A 24,123-nucleotide genomic window follows, 5' to 3' on the forward strand; every position below is an offset into this window, starting at 1 on the left:
CTTTTCTCTCTGCCTGTTGTGTCTTCCAGAGCTCGGTGGACGCCTCGCCGGTTCAGAGGTCACGGCCGCAGCCGGTGTCGCTCTCGCCGGCCGGGCCGAGCGAGCGGACCTCCTCCCGCTGGGCCGGGAGGAGGGGGTCTGGCTCGCCGGCGCCCGGCGGGGCCTCGGGGGAGCCGGGGAGCCGGGGCGGGAGGAACCCCCGGGGGAGGAGCAGGGGCTCGCCCCGCCCCCCCCCCACCACCCCGCCGGCCGCCCGGGGGTTCCCCCGCTCCCCCTCGCGGGGCACCCGGCACGATCGGAGCCCGCCCCAGCCTCGCGGCAGCCGGCAGTCGCCCAGGAGGGGGGGGGGAGGAGGGGGAGCCTCTCCCCGGCGCGGGCGCTCTCCACCCCGGCGGGAGAGGCACAACAAGGCGCCGTCGTCGCCGCCGCCGCCGAGCCGGAGCGTGACCCCGAGGCGCGAGGGGTCGTCGCCGAGGCAAGCCAAGGCGCCGGCGGCGAGGAGGAGCGCCTCCCCCCGGCGCGAGACCTCGTCGTCCTCCTCGTCCAGGCGGGGGCGGTCGCCGCCGAGGCAGGCCCGGGCGTCGCCGGTGAGGAGCCCGTCGCCGCGGCGCCAGAGGTCGCCGCCCAGGAAGGGGAGCCCGTCGCCGCGGCGCGAGAGGTCGCCGCCGAGGAGGGGGAGGCCGTCGCCGAGGCGGGGGAGGTCGTCGCCGGGCAGGAGCGCGTCGCCCAGGCCCAAGAGGTCTTCGCCCTGGCGCGGGCGGTCGTCGCCGAGGCAAGCGAAGGCGTCGCCGAGGGGGAGTGCGTCGCCCAGGCCTCACCAGAGGTCGCCGTTCCGGTGCAAGAGGTCGCCGTCGAGGCAGAGCAAGGCCCCGCGCAGGGGGAGCGAGTCGCCGAGGCCCGAGAGGCCGTCGTTAAGGCCGGCTAAAGCGTCGCCGAGGAGGAGCAAGTCACCCAGGCGCCAGAGGTCACCGCCCAGGCGTGAGAGGTCAGCGCCGAGGACAGAGAAGTCGCCAGCAAGGAGGAGCCTGTCGCCAAGGCACCAGCGGTCACCGCCCAGGACAGAGAAGTCGCCGCCGAGGAGGAGCGTGTCGCCAAGGCGCCAGAGGTCATCATCAAGGACAGAGAGGTCACCGCCAAGGCGGAGTGTGTCGCCAAGGCGCCAGAGGTCATCGCCAAGGAGAAGCGTGTCACCCAGGCGCCAGAGGTCGTCATCAAGAACAGAGAGGTCATCGCCGAGGAGGAGTGTGTCGCCAAGGCACCAGAGGCCATCGCCAAGGGCGGAGAGGTCATCACCAAGGAGGAGCGTGTCGCCAAGGCGCCAGAGGTCATCGCCAAGGAGAAGCGTGTCGCCCAGGCACCAGAGGTCATCGCCAAGGACAGAGGGGTCGTCACCCACCAGGAGCATATCGCCGAGACGGGATAGGTCATCTCCAAGGACGGAGAGTTCATCGCCGCGGAGGAGCATGTCGCCGAGGCAGAGCAAGGCATCGCGAAAGGGGAGCGAGTCGCCGAGGGCCGAGAGGCCGTCGTTAAGGCAGACAAAGGCATCGCCCAGAGGGAGCAAGTCACCGAGACGCCAGAGGTCATCGCCCAGGCGTGAGAGGTCGCTGTCCAGGCAGAATAAGGCATCCCCAAGGAGGAGCAAGTCGCCGAGGCAGACCAAAGCATCGCCGCGGGGGAGCGTGTCGCCGAGGCGCGAGAGGTCATCGTCGAGGCAGAATAAGGCATCACCGAGGAGGAGCGAGTCACCACGGTGCCAGAGGTCATCGCCGGAGCGTACCCAGCACTCGCCGCCCGATTCGGAAAGGTTATCGCCGCGGGGAGGGGCGTCGCCCGCCTGGCACAGCAAGAGCCCGCCGGGGACCAGCCCCACGCCGGGGGGGGTGGAGGGGCCGCCGCAGCCCGAGGACCGGCCGGCGCCGGCGCAGGAGCAGCTGCCGCCCGGCGGAAGCGGAAGCCCCGTGTCGCCGGAGGTGCGGAGGGCGGAGCCGGCCGGCGGTGGGGGGGGCGCCTCTCCGCCCTGCCGGCCGCCGGCCGAGGGGGGCAAGAGGCGCGAGGAGGGGCCGCCGCCCCAGGCGAGGACCCCGCCCGGCCGGCCGGCCGACCCCCCGTCCCCCGGCGCCGGTGCCGCCGCTCTCCGCCAGCGCACCCCCTCCGCGCCCAAGTCCCCCCAGCCCTCCCGCTCCCGCTCCCCCTCCCCCTCCCGGGCGACGGAGCAGGAACCCGCCCGCCGGCCCTCCCCTCCGAGCCAGCGACGCCGGACCTCCCGCTCTCCCTCCAGCTCCAGCTCGTCCGACTCGCTGAGCAGCCACTCGCCAACGCCGCCGAGGGAGCGAGACGAACGCAAGGATCGGTGAGTGAAAGGGCCGACCGAGGGAGGGGAGGGGAGGGCCGGGGCGTCTAACCCTCCGCGCGACTGTGTCCACGGGGTGGGTGGAGCGGGGCGTAGCGGATTTTCGGGAGACGTGGTGACGATGGAGATTGGACTGAAAATTTTCTCTTTTCTTCCCCACCCCCACCACTCTGTGTCCGTGCCTCACTCTTTCTTTGTGTCTCTGGCTTGCGCTCTCTCTCTGCCGCGTTCTCTCTCTCTCTCTCTGCCGTGTTCTCTCTCTGCCACGCGCGCTCTCTCTCTGCTGCACGTTCGCTCTCTCTGCCGCGCGCTCTCTCTGCCGCGCGCTCTCTCTGCCGCGCGCTCTCTCTCTCTCTGCTGCGCGCTCACTCTGCCGCGCGCTCGCTCTCTGCCGCGCGCTCTCTCTCTCTCTGCCGCGCGCTCTCTCTCTCTGCCGCGCGCTCTCTCTCTCTGCCGCGCGCTCTCTCTCTCTGCCGCGCGCTCTCTCTCTCTGCCGCGCGCTCTCTCTCTCTCTGCCGCTTGCGCGCTCTCTCTCTGCCGCGCGCTCTCTCTCTGCCGCGCTCTCTCTCTCTGCCGCGCGCTCTCTCTCTGCCGCGCTCTCTCTCTGCCGCGCGCTCTCTCTGCCGCTCGCTCTCTCTGCCGCGCGCTCGCTCTCTCTGCCGCGCGCTCTCTCTCTCTGCCGCGCGCTCTCTCTCTCTGCCGCGCGCTCTCTCTCTCTGCCGCGCGCTCTCTCTCTCTGCCGCGCGCTCTCTCTCTCTGCCGCGCGCTCTCTCTCTCTGCCGCGCGCTCTCTCTCTCTGCCGCGCGCTCTCTCTCTCTGCCGCGCGCTCTCTCTCTCTGCCGCGCGCTCTCTCTCTCTGCCGCGCGCTCTCTCTCTCTGCCGCGCGCTCTCTCTCTCTGCCGCGCGCTCTCTCTCTCTGCCGCGCGCTCTCTCTCTCTGCCGCGCGCTCTCTCTCTCTGCCGCGCGCTCTCTCTCTGCCGCGCGCTCTCTCTCTCTCTGCCGCGTGCTGTCTCTCTCTCTGCCGCGCGCTGTTTCTTTCTGCCGCGCGCTCTCTCTCTCTTTCTGCCGCGCGCTCTCTCTCTCTTTCTGCCGCGCGCTCTCTCTCTCTTTCTGCCGCGCGCTCTCTCTCTCTGCCGCGCGCTCTCTCTATCTGCCGCGCGCTCTCTCTATCTGCCGCGCGCTCTCTCTCTCTGCCGCGCGCTCTCTCTCTCTGCCGCGCGCTCTCTCTCTGCCGCGCGCTCTCTCTCTGCCGCGCGCTCTCTCTCTGCCGCGCGCTCTCTCTCTGCCGCGCGCTCTCTCTCTCTGCCGCGCGCTCTCTCTCTGCCGCGCGCTCTCTCTCTGCCGCGCGCTCTCTCTCTGCCGCGCGCTCTCTCTCTGCCGCGCGCTCTCTCTCTGCCGCGCGCTCTCTCTCTGCCGCGCGCTCTCTCTCTGCCGCTCTCTCTCTCTCTCTGCCGCTCTCTCTCTCTCTGCCGCGCGCTCTCTCTCTGCCGCGCGCTCTCTCTCTCTCTGCCGCGCGCTCTCTCTCTCTCTGCCGCGCGCTCTCTCTCTGCCGCGCGCTCTCTCTCTGCCGCGCGCTCTCTCTCTGCCGCGCGCTCTCTCTCTCTGCCGCGCGCTCTCTCTCTCTGCCGCGCGCTCTCTCTCTCTGCCGCGCGCTCTCTCTCTCTGCCGCGCGCTCTCTCTCTCTGCCGCGCGCTCTCTCTCTCTGCCGCGCGCTCTCTCTCTCTGCCGCGCGCTCTCTCTCTCTGCCGCGCGCTCTCTCTCTCTGCCGCGCGCTCTCTCTCTCTGCCGCGCGCTCTCTCTCTCTGCCGCGCGCTCTCTCTCTCTGCCGCGCGCTCTCTCTCTCTGCCGCGCGCTCTCTCTCTGCCGCGCGCTCTCTCTCTCTGCCGCGCGCTCTCTCTCTCTGCCGCGCGCTCTCTCTCTCTGCCGCGCGCTCTCTCTCTCTGCCGCGCGCTCTCTCTCTCTGCCGCGCGCTCTCTCTCTCTGCCGCGCGCTCTCTCTCTCTGCCGCGCGCTCTCTCTCTCTGCCGCGCGCTCTCTCTCTCTGCCGCGCGCTCTCTCTCTCTGCCCGCGCGCCTCTCTCTCTCTGCCGCGCGCTCTCTCTCTCTGCCGCGCCGCTCTCTCTCTCTCCCGCCGCTGCGCTCTCTCTCTCTGCCGCGCGCTCTCTCTTCTGCCTGCGCGCTCTCTCTCTGCCCGCGCGCTCTCTCTCTGCCGCGCGCTCTCTCTCTGCCGCTGCGCTCTCTCTCCTGCCGCGCGCTCTCTCTCTCTGCCGCGCGCTCTCTCTCTCTCTGCCGCGCGCTCTCTCTCTCTCTGACGCGCGCTCTCTCTCTCTGCCGCGCGCTCTCTCTCTCTGCCGCGCGCTCTCTCTCTCTGCCGCGCGCTCTCTCTCTGGGCTCTCTCTCTCTGCCGCGCGCTCTCTCTCTCTGCCGCGCGCTCGCTCTTCGCCGCGCGCTCTCTCTCTCTGCGCGCGCTCTCTCTCTCTGCGCGCGCTCTCTCTCTCTGCGCGCGCTCTCTCTCTCTGCGCGCGCTCTCTCTCTCTGCGCGCGCTCTCTCTCTCTGCGCGCGCGCTCTCTCTGCGCGCTCTCTCTCTCTGCGCGCTCTCTCTCTCTGCGCGCTCTCTCTCTCTGCGCGCTCTCTCTCTCTGTCGCGCGCTCTCTCTCTCTGCCGCGCGCTCTCTCTCTCTGCCGCGCGCTCTCTCTCTCTGCCGCGCGCTCTCTCTCTCTGCCGCGCGCTCTCTCTCTCTGCCGCGCGCTCTCTCTCTCTGCCGCGCGCTCTCTCTCTCTGCCGCGCGCTCTCTCTCTCTGCCGCGCGCTCTCTCTCTCTGCCGCGCGCTCTCTCTCTCTGCCGCGCGCTCTCTCTCTCTGCCGCGCGCTCTCTCTCTCTGCCGCGCGCTCTCTCTCTCTGCCGCGCGCTCTCTCTCTCTGCCGCGCGCTCTCTCTCTCTGCCGCGCGCTCTCTCTCTCTGCCGCGCGCTCTCTCTCTCTGCCGCGCGCTCTCTCTCTCTGCCGCGCGCTCTCTCTCTCTGCCGCGCGCTCTCTCTCTCTGCCGCGCGCTCTCTCTCTCTGCCGCGCGCTCTCTCTCTCTGCCGCGCGCTCTCTCTCTCTGCCGCGCGCTCTCTCTCTCTGCCGCGCGCTCTCTCTCTCTGCCGCGCGCTCTCTCTCTCTGCCGCGCGCTCTCTCTCTCTGCCGCGCGCTCTCTCTCTCTGCCGCGCGCTCTCTCTCTCTGCCGCGCGCTCTCTCTCTCTGCCGCGCGCTCTCTCTCTCTGCCGCGCGCTCTCTCTCTCTGCCGCGCGCTCTCTCTCTCTGCCGCGCGCTCTCTCTCTCTGCCGCGCGCTCTCTCTCTCTGCCGCGCGCTCTCTCTCTCTGCCGCGCGCTCTCTCTCTCTCTGCCGCGCTCTCTCTCTCTCTGCCGCGCGCTCTCTCTCTCTGCCGCGCGCTCTCTCTCTCTGCCGCGCGCTCTCTCTCTCTGCCGCGCGCTCTCTCTCTCTGCCGCGCGCTCTCTCTCTCTGCCGCGCGCTCTCTCTCTCTGCCGCGCGCTGTCTCTCTCTCTCTGCCGCGCACTCTCTCTCTCTGCCGCGCACTGTCTCTCTCTCTCTGCCGCGCACTGTCTCTCTCTCTCTGCCGCGCACTGTCTCTCTCTCTCTGCCGCGCACTGTCTCTCTCTCTCTGCCGCGCACTGTCTCTCTCTCTCTGCCGCGCACTGTCTCTCTCTCTCTGCCGCGCACTGTCTCTCTCTCTCTGCCGCGCACTGTCTCTCTCTCTCTGCCGCGCACTGTCTCTCTCTCTCTGCCGCGCACTGTCTCTCTCTCTCTGCCGCGCACTGTCTCTCTCTCTGCCGCGCGTTCTGTCTCTCCTTCTGCCGCGCGCTCTCTCTCTCTCTGCCGCGCGCTCTCTCTCTCTGCCGCGCGCTCTCTCTCTCTGCCGCGCGCTCTCTCTCTCTGCCGCGCGCTCTCTCTCTCTGCCGCGCGCTCTCTCTCTCTGCCGCGCGCTCTCTCTCTCTGCCGCGCGCTCTCTCTCTCTGCCGCGCGCTCTCTCTCTCTGCCGCGCGCTCTCTCTCTCTGCCGCGCGCTCTCTCTCTCTGCCGCGCGCTCTCTCTCTCTGCCGCGCGCTCTCTCTCTCTGCCGCGCGCTCTCTCTCTCTGCCGCGCGCTCTCTCTCTCTGCCGCGCGCTCTCTCTCTCTGCCGCGCGCTCTCTCTCTGCCGCGCGCTCTCTCTCTCTCTCTGCCGCGCGCTCTCTCTCTCTGTCGCGCGCTCTCTCTCTCTGTCGCGCGCTCTCTCTCTCTGTCGCGCGCTCTCTCTCTGCCGCGCGCGCTCTCTCTCTGCCGCGCGCTCTCTCTCTCTGCCGCGCGCTCTCTCTCTGCCGCGCGCTCTCTCTCTCTGCCGCGCGCTCTCTCTCTCTGCCGCGCGCTCTCTCTCTCTGCCGCGCGCTCTCTCTCTCTGCCGCGCGCTCTCTCTCTCTGCCGCGCGCTCTCTCTCTCTGCCGCGCGCTCTCTCTCTCTGCCGCGCGCTCTCTCTCTCTGCCGCGCGCTCTCTCTCTCTGCCGCGCGCTCTCTCTCTCTGCCGCGCGCTCTCTCTCTCTGCCGCGCGCTCTCTCTCTGCCGCGCGCTCTCTCTCTCTGCCGCGCGCTCTCTCTCTCTGCCGCGCGCTCTCTCTCTCTGCCGCGCGCTCTCTCTCTCTGCCGCGCGCTCTCTCTCTCTCTGCTGCACGCGCTCTCTCTCTCTCCCGCCGCCGCGCGCTCTCTCTCTCTCTCTCCCCCCGCCGCGCGCTCTCTCTCTCTCTCCCCCCGCCGCGCGCTCTCTCTCTCCATCTCCCTCTGCCGCTCTCTCTCACACTCTCCCCTGCTTTCTCCATTGCACTTTTAGCAACGCCGCCGCGAAACGCCGCGCTCGCAGCCGCAGCTCCTCGTCCGACCGGGGCCGACGCCGCTCCCGATCGCCGGCCAGGAGGGGGGCCCCAGGACACGGCCGGCCGCGCCGCAGCCCCAGCGAGCCCCGGCGCCGAGGGGGGCGCGGGTCCCACCGCCGGCGCCAGCGAGGGCGGACCTCCAGCAGCCTCTCCGGCAGCTCCTCGTCCCGATCGCGCTCGGCTCCGCGGCGGAGAGTTGAGCCCAAGCGACGCTCCCCTCCGCCTCACAGACGGTGAGTGGCTTTGTGGCGGGGGGGTGGGGGAGGGGTGAGGGGTGAGGGGGGGGGCGTTGGTGGCGGTGGAGAGAGAGGGAGGTGGGACTTCAGGCCATAGCCAGATCAGCCGTGGTCCAGTCTTAATGGCGGAGCAGACACGAGGGACCGAATGGCCCTAATTCTCATGTTCTCACAGGCTCTCGTTGTATCCGTCCAACTCCTACTTAGTCATGTCCGGGTCCATTGGGATTGTGTACGGTGGAAGTGAAAGGGAAGGGGTTTGGGTCCATTGGGATTGTGTACAGTGGGAGTGAACGGGAAGGGGTTTGGGTCCTTTGGGATTGTGTACAGTGGGAGTGAACGGGAAGGGGTTTGGGTCCATTGGGATTGTGTACGGTGGGAGTGAAAGGGAAGGGGTTTGGGTCCATTGGGATTGTGTACAGTGGGAGTGAACGGGAAGGGGTTTGGGTCCTTTGGGATTGTGTACAGTGGGAGTGAACGGGAAGGGGTTTGGGTCCGTTGGGATTGTGTACAGTGGGAGTGAACGGGAAGGGGTTTGGGTCCATTGGGATTGCGTACAGTGGGAGTGAACGGGAAGGGGTTTGGGTCAATTGGGATTGCGTACAGTGGGAGTGAACGGGAAGGCGTTTGGGTCCATTGGGATTGCGTACAGTGGGAGTGAACAGGAAGGGGTTTGGGTCCATTGGGATTGTGTACAGTGGGAGTGAACAGGAAGGGGTTTGGGTCCATTGGGATTGCGTACAGTGGGAGTGAACGGGAAGGGGTTTGGGTCCATTGGGGTTGTGTACAGTGGGAGTGAACGGGAATGGGTTTGGGTCCATTAGGATTGTGTACGGTGGGCGTGAATGGGAAGGGGTTTGGGTCCATTGGGATTGTGTACAGTGGGAGTGAACGGGAAGGGGTTTGGATCCATTGGGATTGTGTACAGTGGGAGTGAACGGGAAGGGGTTTGGGTCCATTGGGATTGTGTACAGTGGGAGCGAATGGGAAGGGGTTTGGGTCCATTGGGATTGTGTACAGTGGGAGCGAACGGGAAGGGGTTTGGGTCCATTGGGATTGTGTACAGTGGGAGCGAACGGGAAGGGGTTTGGGTCCATTAGGATTGTGTACAGTGGGAGTGAACGGGAAGGGGTTTGGGTCCATTGGGATTGTGAACGCTGGGAGTGAACAGGAAGAGGTTTTGGTCCATTGGGATTGTGTACGCTGGGAGTGAACGGGAAGGGGTTTGGGTCCATTGGGATTGTGTACGGTGGGAGTGAACGGGAAGGGCTTTGGGTCCATTGGGATTGTGTAGAGTGGGAGCGAACGGGAAGGGGTTTGGGTCCATTGGGATTGTGTACAGTGGGAGCGAACGGGATGGGGTTTGGGTCCATTAGGATTGTGTACAGTGGGAGTGAACGGGAAGGGGTTTGGGTCCATTGGGATTGTGTACGGTGGGAGTGAACGGGAAGGGGTTTGGGTCCATTGGGATTGTGTACGGTGGGAGCGAACGGGAAGGGGTTTGGGTCCATTGGGATTGTGTACAGTGGGAGCGAACGGGAAGGGGTTTGGGTCCATTGGGATTGCGTACAGTGGGAGTGAACGGGAAGGGGTTTGGGTCCATTGGGATTGTGTACGGTGGGAGTGAACGGGAAGGGGTTTGGGTCCATTGGGATTGTGTACAGTGGGAGCGAATGGGAAGGGGTTTGGGTCCATTGGGATTGTGTACAGGGGGAGTGAACGGGAAGGGGTTTGGGTCCGTTGGGATTGTGTACAGGGGGAGTGAACGGGAAGGGGTTTGGCTCCATTGGGATTGTGTACGGTGGGAGTGAACGGGAAGGGGTTTGGGTCCATTGGGATTGTGTAGAGTGGGAGCGAATGGGAAGGGGTTTGGGTCCATTGGGATTGTGTACGGTGGGAGTGAAAGGGAAGGGTGTTGGGTCCATTGGGATTGTGTACAGTGGGAGTGAACGGGAAGGGGTTTGGGTCCATTGGGATTGTGTACAGTGGGAGCGAATGGGAAGGGGTTTGGGTCCATTGGGATTGTGTAGAGTGGGAGCAAACAGGAAGGGGTTTGGGTCCATTGGGATTGTGTACAGTGGGAGTGAACGGGTTTTGGTACATTGGGATTGTATATAGTTAGAGTGAATTGGAAACCGTTTCACATCTGCTACAGGCGCATCTTTCCATATTGGAAGCGGGAGAGAGAATGGGTTCGAGACACCTCCCCAGATACAAGAGTGTGAGAGAGAGAGAGAGTTAGAGAGACCTCCCCAGATACAGGAGTGTGAGAGAGAGGGGGGTTAGAGAGACCTCCTCAGATACAGGAGTGTGAGAGAGAGTGAGGGGGTTAGAGAGACCTCCCCAGATACAGGAGCGTGAGACAAAGGGGTTAGAGACAAATGCATGTGACTGTAGGGATCCACCTTGCATCATTCTCGCTTTCTCTCAATTTCTTCCCCCAATAGAAGGACACGGAGCCCACGGAAGCCAATCGACTCCTTGCGCGATTCCCGGTCGCTGAGTTATTCGCCAGTGGAACGGAGGCGATCTCGACAATCCAGGGACACCTATAGCAGACGGTAAACTGCTTCCCATTCACTCCCACTGCACACAATCCCAATGGACCCAAACCCCTTCCCGTTCACTCCCTCTGTACACAATCCCAGTGGATCCAAACCCCTTCCCGTTCACTCCCACCGTACACAATCCCAACAGACCCAAACCCCTTCCCGTTCACTCCCACTGTACACAATCCCAGTGGATCCAAACCCCTTCCCGTTCACTCCCACTGTACACAATCCCAGTGGATCCAAACCCCTTCCCGTTCACTCCCACCGTACACAATCCCAACAGACCCAAACCCCTTCCTGTTCACTCCCACCGTACACAATCCCAATGGACCCAAACCCCTTCCCGTTCACTCCCACTGTACACAATCCCAATGGACCCAAACCCGTTCCTGTTCACTCCCACTGTACACAATCCCAATGGACCCAAACCTGTTCCTGTTCACTCCCACTGTACACAATCCCAATGGACCCAAACCCCTTCCCGTTCACTCCCACCGTACACAATCCCAATGGACCCAAACCCCTTCCCGTTCACTCCCACTGTACACAATCCCAATGGACCCAAACCCCTTCCCGTTCACTCCCACTGTACACAATCCCAATGGACCCAAACCCCTTCCCGTTCACTCCCACCGTACACAATCCCAACGGACCCAAACCCCTTCCCGTTCACTCCCACTGTACACAATCCCAATGGACCCAAACCCCTTCCCGTTCACTCCCACTGTACACAATCCCAATGGACCCAAACCCCTTCCCGTTCACTCCCACCGTACACAATCCCAATGGACCCAAACCCGTTCCTGTTCACTCCCACTGTACACAATCCCAATGGACCCAAACCCCTTCCCGTTCACTCCCACCGTACACAATCCCAATGGACCCAAACCCCTTCCCGTTCACTCCCACTGTACACAATCCCAACGGACCCAAACCCCTTCCCGTTCACTCCCACTGTACACAATCCCAATGGACCCAAACCCCTTCCTGTTCACTCCCACTGTACACAATCCCAATGGACCCAAACCTTTTCCCGTTCACTCCCACCGTACACAATCCCAATGGACCCAAACCCGTTCCTGTTCACTCCCACTGTACACAATCCCAATGGACCCAAACCTCTTCCCGTTCACTCCCACTGTACACAATCCCAATGGACCCAAACCCCTTCCCGTTCACTCCCACTGTACACAATCCCAATGGACCCAAACCCCTTCCCGTTCACTCCCACTGTACACAATCCCAATGGGCCTAAACCCCTTCCCGTTCACTCCCACTGTACACAATCCCAATGGACCCAAACCTCTTCCCGTTCACTCCCACTGTACACAATCCCAATGGACCCAAACCCCATCCCGTTCACTCCCACCGTACACAATTCCAACGGACCCAAACCCGTTCCTGTTCACTCCCACTGTACACAATCCCAATGGACCCAAACCCGTTCCTGTTCACTCCCACTGTGCACAATCCCAATGGACCCAAACCCCTTCCCGTTCACTCCCACCGTACACAATCCCAATGGACCCAAACCCCTTCCCGTTCACTCCCACCGTACACAATCCCAATGGACCCAAACCCCTTCCCGTTCACTCCCACTGTACACAATCCCAATGGACCCAAACCCCTTCCCGTTCACTCCCACTGTACAAAATCCCAATGGACCCAAACCTGTTCCTGTTCACTCCCACTGTACACAATCCCAGTGGACCCAAACCCATTCCCGTTCACTCCCACTGTGCACAATCCCAATGGACCCAAACCCCTTCCCGTTCACTCCCACTGTACACAATCCCAATGGACCCAAACCCCTTCCCGTTCACTCCCACTGTACATAATCCCAGTGGACCCAAACCCCTTCCCGTTCACTCCCACTGTACACAATCCTAATGGACCCAAACCCCTTCCCGTTCACTCCCACTGTACACAATCCCAGTGGACCCAAACCCCTTCCCGTTCACTCCCACTGTACACAATCCCAATGGACCCAAACCCCTTCCCGTTCACTCCCACTGTACACAATCCCAATGGACCCAAACCCCTTCCCGTTCACTCCCACCGTACACAATCCCAATGGACCCAAACTTCTTCCCGTTCACTCCCACTGTACACAATCTCAATGGACCCAAACCCCTTCCCGTTCACTCCCACTGTACACAATCCCAATGGACCCAAACCCCTTGCCATACGCTCCCATTGTACATAATCAGAAAACAAGGAGGTAGCGTGTGATTTGACTTTGTGGGATTTGGATGGGTGCATTAAGAGTCATTAAGGACATAAGAATTACGAGCAGGAGTAGGCCATTCAGCCCTTCCAGAATGCTCTGCCGTTCAATAAGATCATGGCTGACCTGATTATGGCCTCAACCCTCATTCTCCTGTTTGTCCCCCCAGTAAACCTCGAATCCCTTGTCGATCAAAAACCTGTCTACCTCAGCCTGGAATACGTTCAATGCCCCGGCCACCACTGCCTTCTCAGGGAGAGAATTCCACAGACTGACCACCCTCTTGAGAGAAGTAATTCCTCCTCATCCCGGTCTTCAACTGGAGACCCCTCATTCTGAAACTGTGCGCCCCCCCTCCGTAGACTCCCACACGAGGGTGGAAACATCCTCTTAGCAACCACCCTGTCGAGGTCCCCCTCCGAATCTTACCCATTTCAATCAGATCGCCTCTCGTTCTTCTAAACTCCAATGGGTACATGTCCAACCTGCTCAACCTCCCCTCACAAGACAAACCCAAGGAATCAGTTGAGTGGCTTCCAATACTCCTCCTTAAGTAAGGAGACCCAAATTGTCCAGGTGCTGTTAGGAATTAGAGATTAAGTTGTATGTGTATTGGGGTGTGTTAAGAATAAGGTTATGTCTTTTCAGTTTGAATTGTGTTTCCGGATTGGTGTGTTCACAGAGGGAGAATTTGCGTTTTAGTTTCACTTTCAAAAACGCCTGCGTTTTAATGGGATTTTATGACTCTTAAAGAGAAGGTAAAACAAACACAAGGTAGGAAAAAAACTGTACTGTTGCCTAACAACAGCGGCCCAGAGAGAGAGGCCCCCCTTGCACACAGACAGAGAAACGGAAAGCAACTTGAGTTCAGTTGCTCCAAAGTTGAAAGGAGTTGCCAGCAGAAGCAGGACAGGAGAGGGCCAGATAACACGTCCCCCAACTAAAGTTGAAATCGGCGACCAGGAGAGAAGTTGGGCAAGTGGGAGCTGCAGGAAGCAGGTTTCCCCAAAGAACAGAAGAAGGTGGGGGGGGGGGGGGGTCCTGAGAAGACCACCTTGTCAAGGGGAACGAACGGGAATCTGGAAAATGCCCTGTCGAGTGCCGTTAAGAGTGAGGAGCAGAGAAAGGCTCCAAGCTCAAAAGGGAGAAGCTGCAGGACGCAGCTATAAAGCAACGTAGGCTTGCAACAAGCCTGAAGACCCCCAGGGGACAGGCTGAAGGTCTGTGACTCGGGCATGTGAAGCAGTGGTGTCCTTGACCCGGCTGAGCACACGAGAATGAGAGAGTGCGTGGAAGGCAGCTTGAGCGCACCTGGCGATCCACGTCGGAAGGAGAGATCAAAGCCCTGGAAGTGGACCCTCGAGAGAAAGCGTCATTTGGGAGAGGCTTCCAAAGCAGGTCCTTCAATCGTCGAGGCTGGAAACCCTCGGGTGAAGGACGGAATTCAGTGAAACTGGTCAGCTCACGGTGTGATAAGTGTCTGGCGGGGGTGAGGGGTTGAGGAGAGACCCATAGCATCTGTTTGGGGTGGCATCTGTCACTTGGTTTCAGAGTGTGGTGTGTCTGACCACAGGTCACCTATTGGTTTACACGGACCGTACTTACCGTGAACGTGAGAGTATAAGGTAGCTTTCGTAACGTGTGTTATCCTTCCAAATCTGCGCATATGTGTAAAGGCGCAGTTGTGGGTGAAGGAGCATTGCAGTATAGTTCATCCTTTCCTGTCTAGTGTTGGATTATTTTGTTAAAGGTTCATGAGCTGACTCCCATGACTCTACTCAGTGGCCGCTCCCCACGTACCTAAACAAAGAAATAAGAGTGAGGGCCTGTCTATCCAGCCGGGTTCCACCCTGAGATCTGGCTTGCCCATCAGCTGCCGATCGTAGCAAAGTGGGGGCTTGTCTGGCGTGATCGTTTTACGGTGAGATCGCTTTTGGGATGAGAAATTCTTGACTATTGTGGGACCCGTGGTTTCCGGTGAAGCTGGACGCAAACTGGAGCGACAGCGGCTCACCTTCCGATCAGGCACTTTACAGCCTCCCGCACTTGACGTTGAGTTCAACAACTTCAGACCACGAGCTCTGTTTTCCATTCCCACCCCTTTTTCATTCCCCCCCCTCCCCCCACCAACCCCTTTTTCTATATTCATCTTTATTTTTTCCACTTATCTTCATCATTATTATTTTTAAATTTGGTTCCATTTTTATTCATTGTTTCATCCCCAGCTTCTAGCCTATTTTTGACCCTTTTTCCCCCACCACCACCACCCCATGAGGGTCATTGGTCAATCGGCGGAGTGCTTACCCGAGTCCGGCCATTATCACGTTCTGCTTTCCACCTTTAATTGTCACCATTAGCATCTCCTTTAACCAGTACCACCACGATTAACAACCCTTTGAACCCGGCTTGATAGGCCCTAACTTTTATCTTTTGTTTACTGAAAGGCCTGGATAGAGGTGGACGTAGGGAAGATGGTTCCATCAGTGGGAGAGACCAGGATCCGAGGGGCACAGCCTCAGAGTAAAGGGAAGACTTTTAGGAACAGAGATGAGGAGGAACCTCTTTAGCCAGAGAGTGGTGAATCTATGGAATTCATTGTCACAGAAGGCTGTGGAGGCCGGGTCATTGAGTGTATTTAAGAGCAAGATCGATAGGTTCTTGATTGGTAAGGGGGGTCAAAGGTTACGGGGAGAAGGTGGGAGAATGGGGTTGAGAAACTTATCAGACATGATTGAATGGCGGAGCAGACTCGATGGGCCGAATGGCCTCGTTTCTGCTCCTATGTCTTATGGTCTTTAGTTTATGACACCTTTTTTGCAATCTCTCCTTTGCCTCCACCTATCGCTGGCCTGCTATCCAGCTTCACCCGTCCCAGCAGCCTTTAAACAGCATACGTTTCACCACGTTTCTACACCCCTTTAGCTCTGAAGGAGAGTCAGACGGACTCGAAACGTTACCTCTTGTCTCTCTCTCTCTCTCTCTCTCTCCCCCTCCCCCTCTCTCCGCGGACGCTGTCAGACCTGCTTTGTAGATGGATTCTTGTGAGGCAAGGGGGTCGAAGGTTATCCGGGGTGAGCTGGGAATGTGGACGTTGAAGTCCAAGAGGATCAGTCACCCTTTTATTGAATGGCGGACCAGGCTCGAGGGGCTGAATGGCCTACTCCTGCTCCTGTTTGTTGCGTGGGCTGTGATGCAGCGAAAAGGCTATTCGAAAAGGTTAGTCCCCGAGGCATACAGTCAAAAATTTCGGAGTATAAGGAAAGAGCCTGGACAGACCTGTATTGAGCGTGAGAGGGTAAAAGCAAGGTCATTTTGACCCTTGGATACGGGCATTTAAAGATAGGGGTGACGTATGAAGCTCTCGGGGAAATAATTCTCTCGGCGGAATTTAAAGATTCCCTCCCTCCTGTGGTTAGAACCCATGTTGAAGACCAGGTGGTTAAAGCAGCCCGACGGGCAGCGGAGGTGGCTGACGATGATGGACCAGTCCGCGGATCCAAACCACCACCCCCCCCCCCCACCCCCAAAAAAAACCTTCCTGGCATCCCCAGGAGCCTGGGAAGGATTGGAGATGGAGAAGGTGAAAGGAAAGCTAGCAGCCAGCGAAGAGAAGGGCACACACAGCTGGGAGTACGCCGGGAAATCCTCCTCAGGCCAGGGAGGAAGCTGCGGAGTGTTGGAGCGACTTCCGAGCGTCTCCGTTGTGACCAGGCGGGACAGGTGCAGGCACGTGGCTGGGAAGTAAGTGGGGCAGACCTGTTAAGAGCGGTAGGAAGGCCTGAGGAACCCTCGGGAATGGCTGCAGCAGAAAGGGAAAGGGTTGTTAAAATTGGAGCAGTGGTACCGGTGAAGCAGGTTCCCTCAGGACCTACAGGAAAGTCGGTGGGGTGGGGTGGGGGGTGCGCTATGGTTCAGGATAGCCCAGAGAATTCTCCTTTGAACACTGGTAAAGGAAGTCGCGTTGACGACAGAGGGCCTAGATGTTTTGTCTCAAAAGGGCGAAGTGCTTCCATTAACTCTGCCAGCAAAATAAGTGAACAAATCAAACCGTTGAGAGATACAAGGGGAGGGTGGGGCCAGATCAATCACAGATGCAATTCGCGTTCCAGATAGTTTCGTGAGGGAAAAAGTATTAACAGGGGGCGTTAGTGGAATTTATGAACCTGTTTCATTGCACCCGGTCAGCTTAAAAAGCGGTACGTGGAATTGTTGCAGTGGGAATTGTTCCTAGATCACCTGTCGAAGGGGTAGATTTTACGCTGGGTAATGGTTTGGCCGGCGGAGACAGTAATGTCGGCACGCTGATCTTAACCAACTCCCGTGAACTGGCGCGGCCAAGAAATGAAACGCTGAACGGCCGGTAACAAAACAATGGAAGGAAAACCTGGTTAACGAAGGAAATCAGCTTTCAGGTGTAAAAAAGAGGAGTTTTTCCTGCTGGGAGAAAATGAACCCCTCCGAGAATTGGAGAGGACGGTGGAGGAGCAGTCATAGAAAGTAGAACACTTAACTGTGGACTCGGGACGTCTAAATGATACAAACTGGCGGAAGCAAATTTATCAAAGGTCAATCTTCAGTTAAAACTCCCAGCGAGCTTCAAGCATCAGTAGTTTCTGCGAAAGTGCGGAAACTGCCTGGAACAAGAATAGGGATTGCTGGTATATCAGAATAATCAGGTTGAGTGCGGAATTAAAAACCGAAGACTGACGAACTGCTAGAGCCTCATCGTGAAAAGCACGGTGAGGTTCCAGAGGTCCAAAGCCACCCGGAGGAGACGATGCGCGATTGTGGAGCGTCGCGGTTCTGAAAGTTGTCCCTGAGCCTTAAAACCCCCTCGCTAGATTGTGGCCCAGTTGGGCCAGGAGCCGACCCGAGTAAAACTTACTGGTGCCACTACCTCGCTGGCGGACAGCGTGAAAGCGAGTAGAGTGCCGGCAAGAGCTAAGAATTGAGGAGTGTCCACAAGAAGGACTGAAATCGCGAAGTGACCCTCCCAGGCCTGTGACTGGAGACGCTGACTTACAAGCGCTCGCTGGTGTTCATCCACAAAATACAGCGGTTGGAATCCGGGCAAGTGGGACGGTTTTTGCAGGTTTTGAATGGTCTTTGGGACAGGAGAGGCGTGATACAGTTCGTGGATTTCTAAGGCATGGTATAGTTCGTGGATTATACAAAAGGGTTGAAGCGTTAGAACGAACGAACACGGATTGTGGGGGGGGGGGCGGTGGAAATAATTGACGTCGCTCAAAGAGAAGTGGGAAATACCTCTTCAAAATGGGATCGGGGAGAAACGGCTAGATCACAAAAAAAAAGTTGATAGATCAAACCAAACAGGAGTACGAAACCCTTCTGCGTGGGGAGAGAAAAGGCATTTCGACCACATCCTCGAAATGGCAAAAAAAGAGGTCTTGACCAGAGAAGAAACGAGACGTTAACACAGGCAAGCGCCAAATTTTGACTTGGCTAAATCGAAGTGAGAACTGACCCCGCTTTGAGTTTGGAAAATGAGCTTGAGGATGGAATTGCGCCAATGGCGAGCGAAAAGGACAATTGGGCTGTGGCCTGAAATGCAGCATTCTTTGCTGACTTAAGTACTGGTTATAAGAGACGCAAGGTTTGAGTTATGATACTGTTACGATGTGCAAATTCGGCTAATCTTGTGACGTTTATGGACTTGTGTTTGTTTCCTTAAATCTTTGCAGTTGTACAATATATATAACGCGTAGTCGTGAAACGAGGTGCAGTTTGTATAGACCGTAATAAGCTATTGTTAGAGGTTGTGTGAAGCGGATGTTAGGCCATTAGAAAGAAACCTTCACTGTTGTGAAGCCTTCTCTCTTTCAAGGGGGGGTGGTGTTAGGAACTAGAGGTAGCGTAAGTCAGTTGTATGTGTAGTTGGGTGTGTTAAGAATGAGGTATATCTTTTAAGTTTAATTTGTGTTTCTGGATTTAAGAAAGGGAGAATTTGAGTTTCAGTTTCACTTTAAAAATGCCTACATTTTAGTTAGACTTTACGACTCCTGAAGGGAAGATGTGGGGTGCCTAGAAGATCTTTCAGTCGAGGGGACCGGGCAGAAATGTGGCAAAGGCCCTGTTAGGTGAAGTTAAGAGTGCAGGCAGCAACTTCAAAGCAGCGCAGGCTTGCGAGAGCACACGAGAGAGAGAGAGAGAGAGTGCGTGGAACCAAGTTTGAATGCCCGGTGGAGATCCAGGGGAGAGGAACATCAGAACGAGAGGGCCGACGCCTGTGGGAGGCGCCCAAGAGCAAGCGTTCGGGAGAGGATTCCAAAGCCAGTTCTTGGAGAGTGGAGGTTGGAAACCCTGGTGTGAAGGACGGAGTTCAGAGAGACTGGTCGGCTCACGGTGTTTTATTATCCTGTTAAAAGTTCACCAGCTGATTCTTGTGACTCTGTTCAGTAGCCCCTCTCTACATAGCTAAACAAATAAATTAAAAGTTCGATTCCATCCATCTCAATCAAACTTGTCCTGGAGTAACATCAGCTGTGATCCTAACAGTCCAGTCTCACCACAATGCCCTGTACGGCTGTAGCTAGACTTCCCGATTCTATACACCATCCATTTGTGCCCCCCCCCCCGCACCCCTCTCCCAATCATTGGCTGTACCTGAATACGAACATTTTGTGATTCATGCACCAGGACACTCAGATCCCTCTGTACCGCAGCGTTCTGCAATTTGGTTGAACAATGGAAGGGCGCAGCAAGAGTGGGATGAGACAGGGTGGGAGGTGGGCAGAAAAACGGTGAGATTGCCGGCCTCAGGTCAGTGAAAAGCCCAGTCCCGACTCGGGTGAGATCCTTGTCTGTGTCTGAATGGTGGGCGATAGCCTGGTTGACGCGCCTCCTCTTTCTCTACCGGTTGAGTACAGAGAGCGAGAGCGTCGAAGGAGGCACTCGGACAGTGAATCGCCAGTGAGGAAGAGACGCCACGACTCGCCCAGTCCTCGGGATCGGAGGAGGTACCGCAGGTATGGATAAGTATCGATGTCAGCGCCGAGTTAATTCCCGACCCTTCCCGTTCGCTCCCACCGTACACAATCCCAATGGACCCAAACCCCTTCCCGGTTCGCTCCCACCGTACACAATCCCAATGGACCCAAACCCCTTCCCGTTCACTCCCACCTTAAACAATCCAACGGACTCAAACCCCTTCCCGTTCACTCCCACCTTACACAATCCAACAGACCCAAACCCCTCCCCGTTCACTCCCACTGTACACAATCCCAACAGACCCAAACCCCTTCCCGTTCACTCCCACTGTACACAATCCCAACGGACCCAAACCCCTTCCCGTTCACTCCCACTGTACACAATCCCAACGGACCAAAACCTCTTCCCGTTCACTCTCACTGTACACAATCCCAATCCCCATCCCCTTCCCGTTCACCCCCACTGGACACAATCCCAACGGAACCGAACCCCTTCCCGTTCACTCCCACTGTACACAATCCTAATGGACCCAAACCCCTTCCCGTTCACTCCCACTGTACACAATCCCAATGGACCGGAACCCCTTCCCGTTCACTCCCACCGTACACAATCCCAATGGACCCAAACCCCTTCCCGTTCACTCCCCCCGTACACAATCCCAATGGACCCAAACCCCTTCCTGTTCACTCCCACTGTCCACAATCCCAATGGACCCAAACCTTTCCCGTTCACTCCCAGTATACACAATACCAACGGGCCCAAACCCCTTCCCATTCACTCCCAGTATACACAATCCCAGTGGATCCAAACCCCTTCTTGTTCACTCCCACTGTACACAATCCCAATGGACCCAAACCCCTTCCTATTCACTCCCACTGTACACAATCCCAATCCCCATCCCCCTTCCCGTTCACCCCCACTGTACACAATCCCAACGGACCCGAACCCCTTCCCGTTCACTCCCACTGTACACAATCCAAATGGACCCGAACCCCTTCCCGTTCACTCCCACTGTACACAATCCAAATGGACCCGAACCCCTTCCCGTTCACTCCCACTGTACACAATCCCAATGGACTCAAACCCCTTCCCGTTCACTCCCCACTGTACACAATCCCAATGGACCCAAACCCCTTCCCGTTCACTCCCCCCGTACACAATCCCAATGGACCCAAACCCCTTCCCGTTCACTCCCACTGTACACAGTCCCAAGGGACCCAAACCCCTTCCCGTTCACCCCCACTGTACACAATCCCAACGGACCCGAACCCCTTCCCGTTCACCCCCACTGTACACAATCCCAACGGACCTGAACCCCTTCCCGTTCACTCCCACTGTACACAATCCCAACGGACCCGAACCCCTTCCCGTTCACTCCCACTGTACACAATCACAAACCCAAACTCCTTCCCGTTCACTCCAACTGTACACAATCCCAATGGACCCAAACCCTTCCCCGTTCACTCCCACTGTACACAATCCCAATGGACCCAAACCCCTTCCCGTTCACTCCTACCTTACACAATCCAACAGACCCAAACCCCTTCCCGTTCACTCCCACCTTACACAATCCAACAGACCCAAACCCCTCCCCGTTCACTCCCACTGTACACAATCACAAACCCAAACTCCTTCCCGTTCACTCCAACTGTACACAATCCCAATGGACCCAAACCCTTCCCCGTTCACTCCCACTGTACACAATCCCAATGGACCCAAACCCCTTCCCGTTCACTCCTACCTTACACAATCCAACAGACCCAAACCCCTTCCCGTTCACTCCCACCTTACACAATCCAACAGACCCAAACCCCTCCCCGTTCACTCCCACTGTACACAATCCCAATGGACCCAAACCCCTTCCCGTTCACTCCTACCTTACACAATCCAACAGACCCAAACCCCTTCCCGTTCACTCCCACCTTACACAATCCAACAGACCCAAACCCCTTCCCGTTCACTCCCACCGTACACAATCCCAACGGACCCAAACCCCTTCCCGTTCACTCCCACTGTACACAATCCCAATGGACCCAAACCCCTTCCTATTCACTCCCACTGTACACAATCCCAATCCCCATCCCCCTTCCCGTTCACCCCCACTGTACACAATCCCAACGGACCCGAACCCCTTCCCGTTCACTCCCACTGTACACAATCCCAATGGACCCGAACCCCTTCCCGTTCACTCCCACTGTACACAATCCCAATGGACTCAAACCCCTTCCCGTTCACTCCCACTGTACACAATCCCAATGGACTCAAACCCCTTCCCGTTCACTCCCACTGTACACAATCCCAATGGACCCAAACCCCTTCCCGTTCACTCCCCCCGTACACAATCCCAATGGACCCAAACCCCTTCCCGTTCACTCCCACTGTACACAGTCCCAAGGGACCCAAACCCCTTCCCGTTCACCCCCACTGTACACAATCCCAACGGACCCGAACCCCTTCCCGTTCACCCCCACTGTACACAATCCCAACGGACCCGAACCCCTTCCCGTTCACTCCCACTGTACACAATCCCAACGGACCCGAACCCCTTCCCGTTCACTCCCACTGTACACAATCACAAACCCAAACCCTTCCCCATTCACTCCCACTGTACACAATCCCAATGGACCCAAACCCCTTCCCGTTCACTCCCACCATACACAATCCCAATGGACCCAAACCCCTTCCCGTTCACTCCTACCTTACACAATCCAACAGACCCAAACCCCTTCCCGTTCACTCCCACCGTACACAATCCCAATGGACCCAAACCCCTTCCCGTTCACCCCCACTGTACACAATCCAACAGACCCAAACCCCTCCCCATTCACTCCCACTGTACACAATCCCAACGGACCCAAACCCCTTCCCGTTCACTCCCACTGTACACAATCCCAATGGACCCAAACCCCTTCCCGTTCACTCCCACTGTACACAATCCCAACGGACCCAAACCCCTTCCCGTTCACTCCCACTGTACACAATCCCAACGGACCAAAACCCCTTCCCGTTCACTCCCGCTGTACACAATCCCAATGGACCCGAACCCCTTCCCGTTCACTCCCACTGTACACAATCCCAATGGACCCAAACCCCTTCCCGTTCACTCCCACCTTACACAATCCCAATGGACCCGAACCCCTTCCCGTTCACTCCCACTGTACGCAATCCCAACGGACCCAAATCCCTTCCCGTTCACTCCCACCTTACACAATCCAACAGACCCAAACCCCTTCCCGTTCACTCCCACCTTACACAATCCAACAGACCCAAACCCCTTCCCGTTCACTCCCACTGTACACAATCCCAATGGACCCGAACCCCTTCCCGTTCACTCCCACTGTACACAATCCCAATGGACCCAAACCCCTTCCCGTTCACTCCCCCCGTACACAATCCCAATGGACCCAAACCCCGTCCCGTTCACTCGCACTGTACACTATCCCAATGGACCCAAACCCCTTCCCGTTCACTCCCCCCTTACACAATCCCAATGGACCCAAACCCCTTCCTGTTCACTCCCACTGTCCACAGTCCCAATGGACCCAAACCCCTTCCCGTTCACTCCCAGTATACACAATCCCAACAGGCCCAAACCCCTTCCCATTCACTCCCAGTATACACAATCCCAACGGACCCAAACCTCTTCCCGTTCACTCCCACTGTACACAATCCCAATGGACCCAAACCCCTTCCCGTTCACTCCCACTGTACACAATCCCAATGTAACCAAACCCCTCCCCTTCACTCCCACTGTACACAGTCCCAATGGACCCAAACCCCTTCCCGTTCATCCCCACTGTACACAATCCCAACGGACCCGAACCCTTTCCCGTTCACCCCCACTGTACACAATCCCAACGGACCCGAACCCCTTCCCGTTCACTCCCACCGTACAATCCCAATGGACCCAAACCCCTTCCCGTTCACTCCCACTGTACACAATCCCAATGGACCCATTCCCCTTCCCGTTCACTCCCACTGTACACAAACCTAATGGACCCGAACCCCTTCCCGTTCACTCCCACTGTACACAATCCCAATGGACCCAAACCCCTTCCCGTTCACTCCCACTGTACACAATCCCAATGGACCCAAACCCCTTCCCGTTCACTCCCACTGTACACAATCCCAATGGACCCAAACCCCTTCCCGTTCACTCCCACCGTACACAATCCCAGCGGCCCCCAAGACCCACCTCTCTGCGCTTGTCTCTGCTGACGCCACCTCCATTGTTCTCTCTCTCTCTCTCTCTTTCTCTTCCAGATCTCCTTAGACCCGGTCTCCCTGGCATCGGACACCATCCTCCTCCCTTTTTGGGTTGGACATCTTCCTGCTTCGTTTTAGGTTCCCCACCATCTCTCCCCCACCCCTCCCATCTCCCCTCCCTCCCCCCTACTTCCAGAGACTGTGAAGAGCAAGCCTTGTATTATTTTCCTTTTTTGGGTTTTTATCTGTATTATCTTTTTTTTTTCCTCCTCCTTCCTCTGTTTTTTTTTAAAAAAAAAAGACTATTGACGGACTGCGTTCGGTGTTATCGAGACATTCGGAAAAGAGGGTTGTTGCGTTTGTGGGTGGGGGGGTGGGGGGGCGGTGTTTACTGGAGAGCAAGCAAACACACACACACACACACACACACACACACACACACACAGACACACACAAAATAATAACATGGCGAAACAGAACTCACGGTGGGAGAGCCAGGGCCGCATCAGGGGAGAAAGCCCCTATCCACCCGTCAAGTTGGGTGTGTGGTGGTGGGGTGGGTTGGGGGGAGTGGGGGGGTGGGTGGTTGTGCGGGGTGGGGGTGATGGCGCGCGGGTGCCAAAGGGAAGCCGTTTTACATTGGGGGCTGTTCTTCCCCCCACCCCCTCGGACGTTTCAGAAGCCGTAAACGCCCACCGGTCGGT

The 24,123-nt window shown here is 58.3% G+C and overlaps 1 protein-coding gene across 3 annotated transcripts in view; it reads left to right on the top strand.

Annotated features, from left to right (window-relative positions):
- srrm2 (serine/arginine repetitive matrix 2) overlaps window positions 1–23,791 on the top strand; it is a 64,167-nt gene extending 40,376 nt beyond the window's left edge. For 2 of the 3 annotated variants that reach the window (XM_041180025.1, XM_041180024.1), the window contains 5 exons: window positions 30–2,353; window positions 7,208–7,483; window positions 9,934–10,047; window positions 19,153–19,251; window positions 23,477–23,791. In XM_041180025.1, coding sequence (XP_041035959.1) covers window positions 30–2,353; window positions 7,208–7,483; window positions 9,934–10,047; window positions 19,153–19,251; window positions 23,477–23,486 — 2,823 coding nt within the window. In that variant the 3' untranslated portion in view covers window positions 23,487–23,791. The remainder of the gene's footprint in view (window positions 1–29; window positions 2,354–7,207; window positions 7,484–9,933; window positions 10,048–19,152; window positions 19,252–23,476) is intronic. The other variant, XM_041180023.1, reaches the window with a different exon arrangement.
- Window positions 23,792–24,123: the final 332 nt, after the last annotated feature.

This window comes from Carcharodon carcharias, chromosome 38, assembly GCF_017639515.1.
Source record: "Carcharodon carcharias isolate sCarCar2 chromosome 38, sCarCar2.pri, whole genome shotgun sequence".
NCBI classification, from domain to species: Eukaryota; Metazoa; Chordata; class Chondrichthyes; order Lamniformes; family Lamnidae; genus Carcharodon; species Carcharodon carcharias.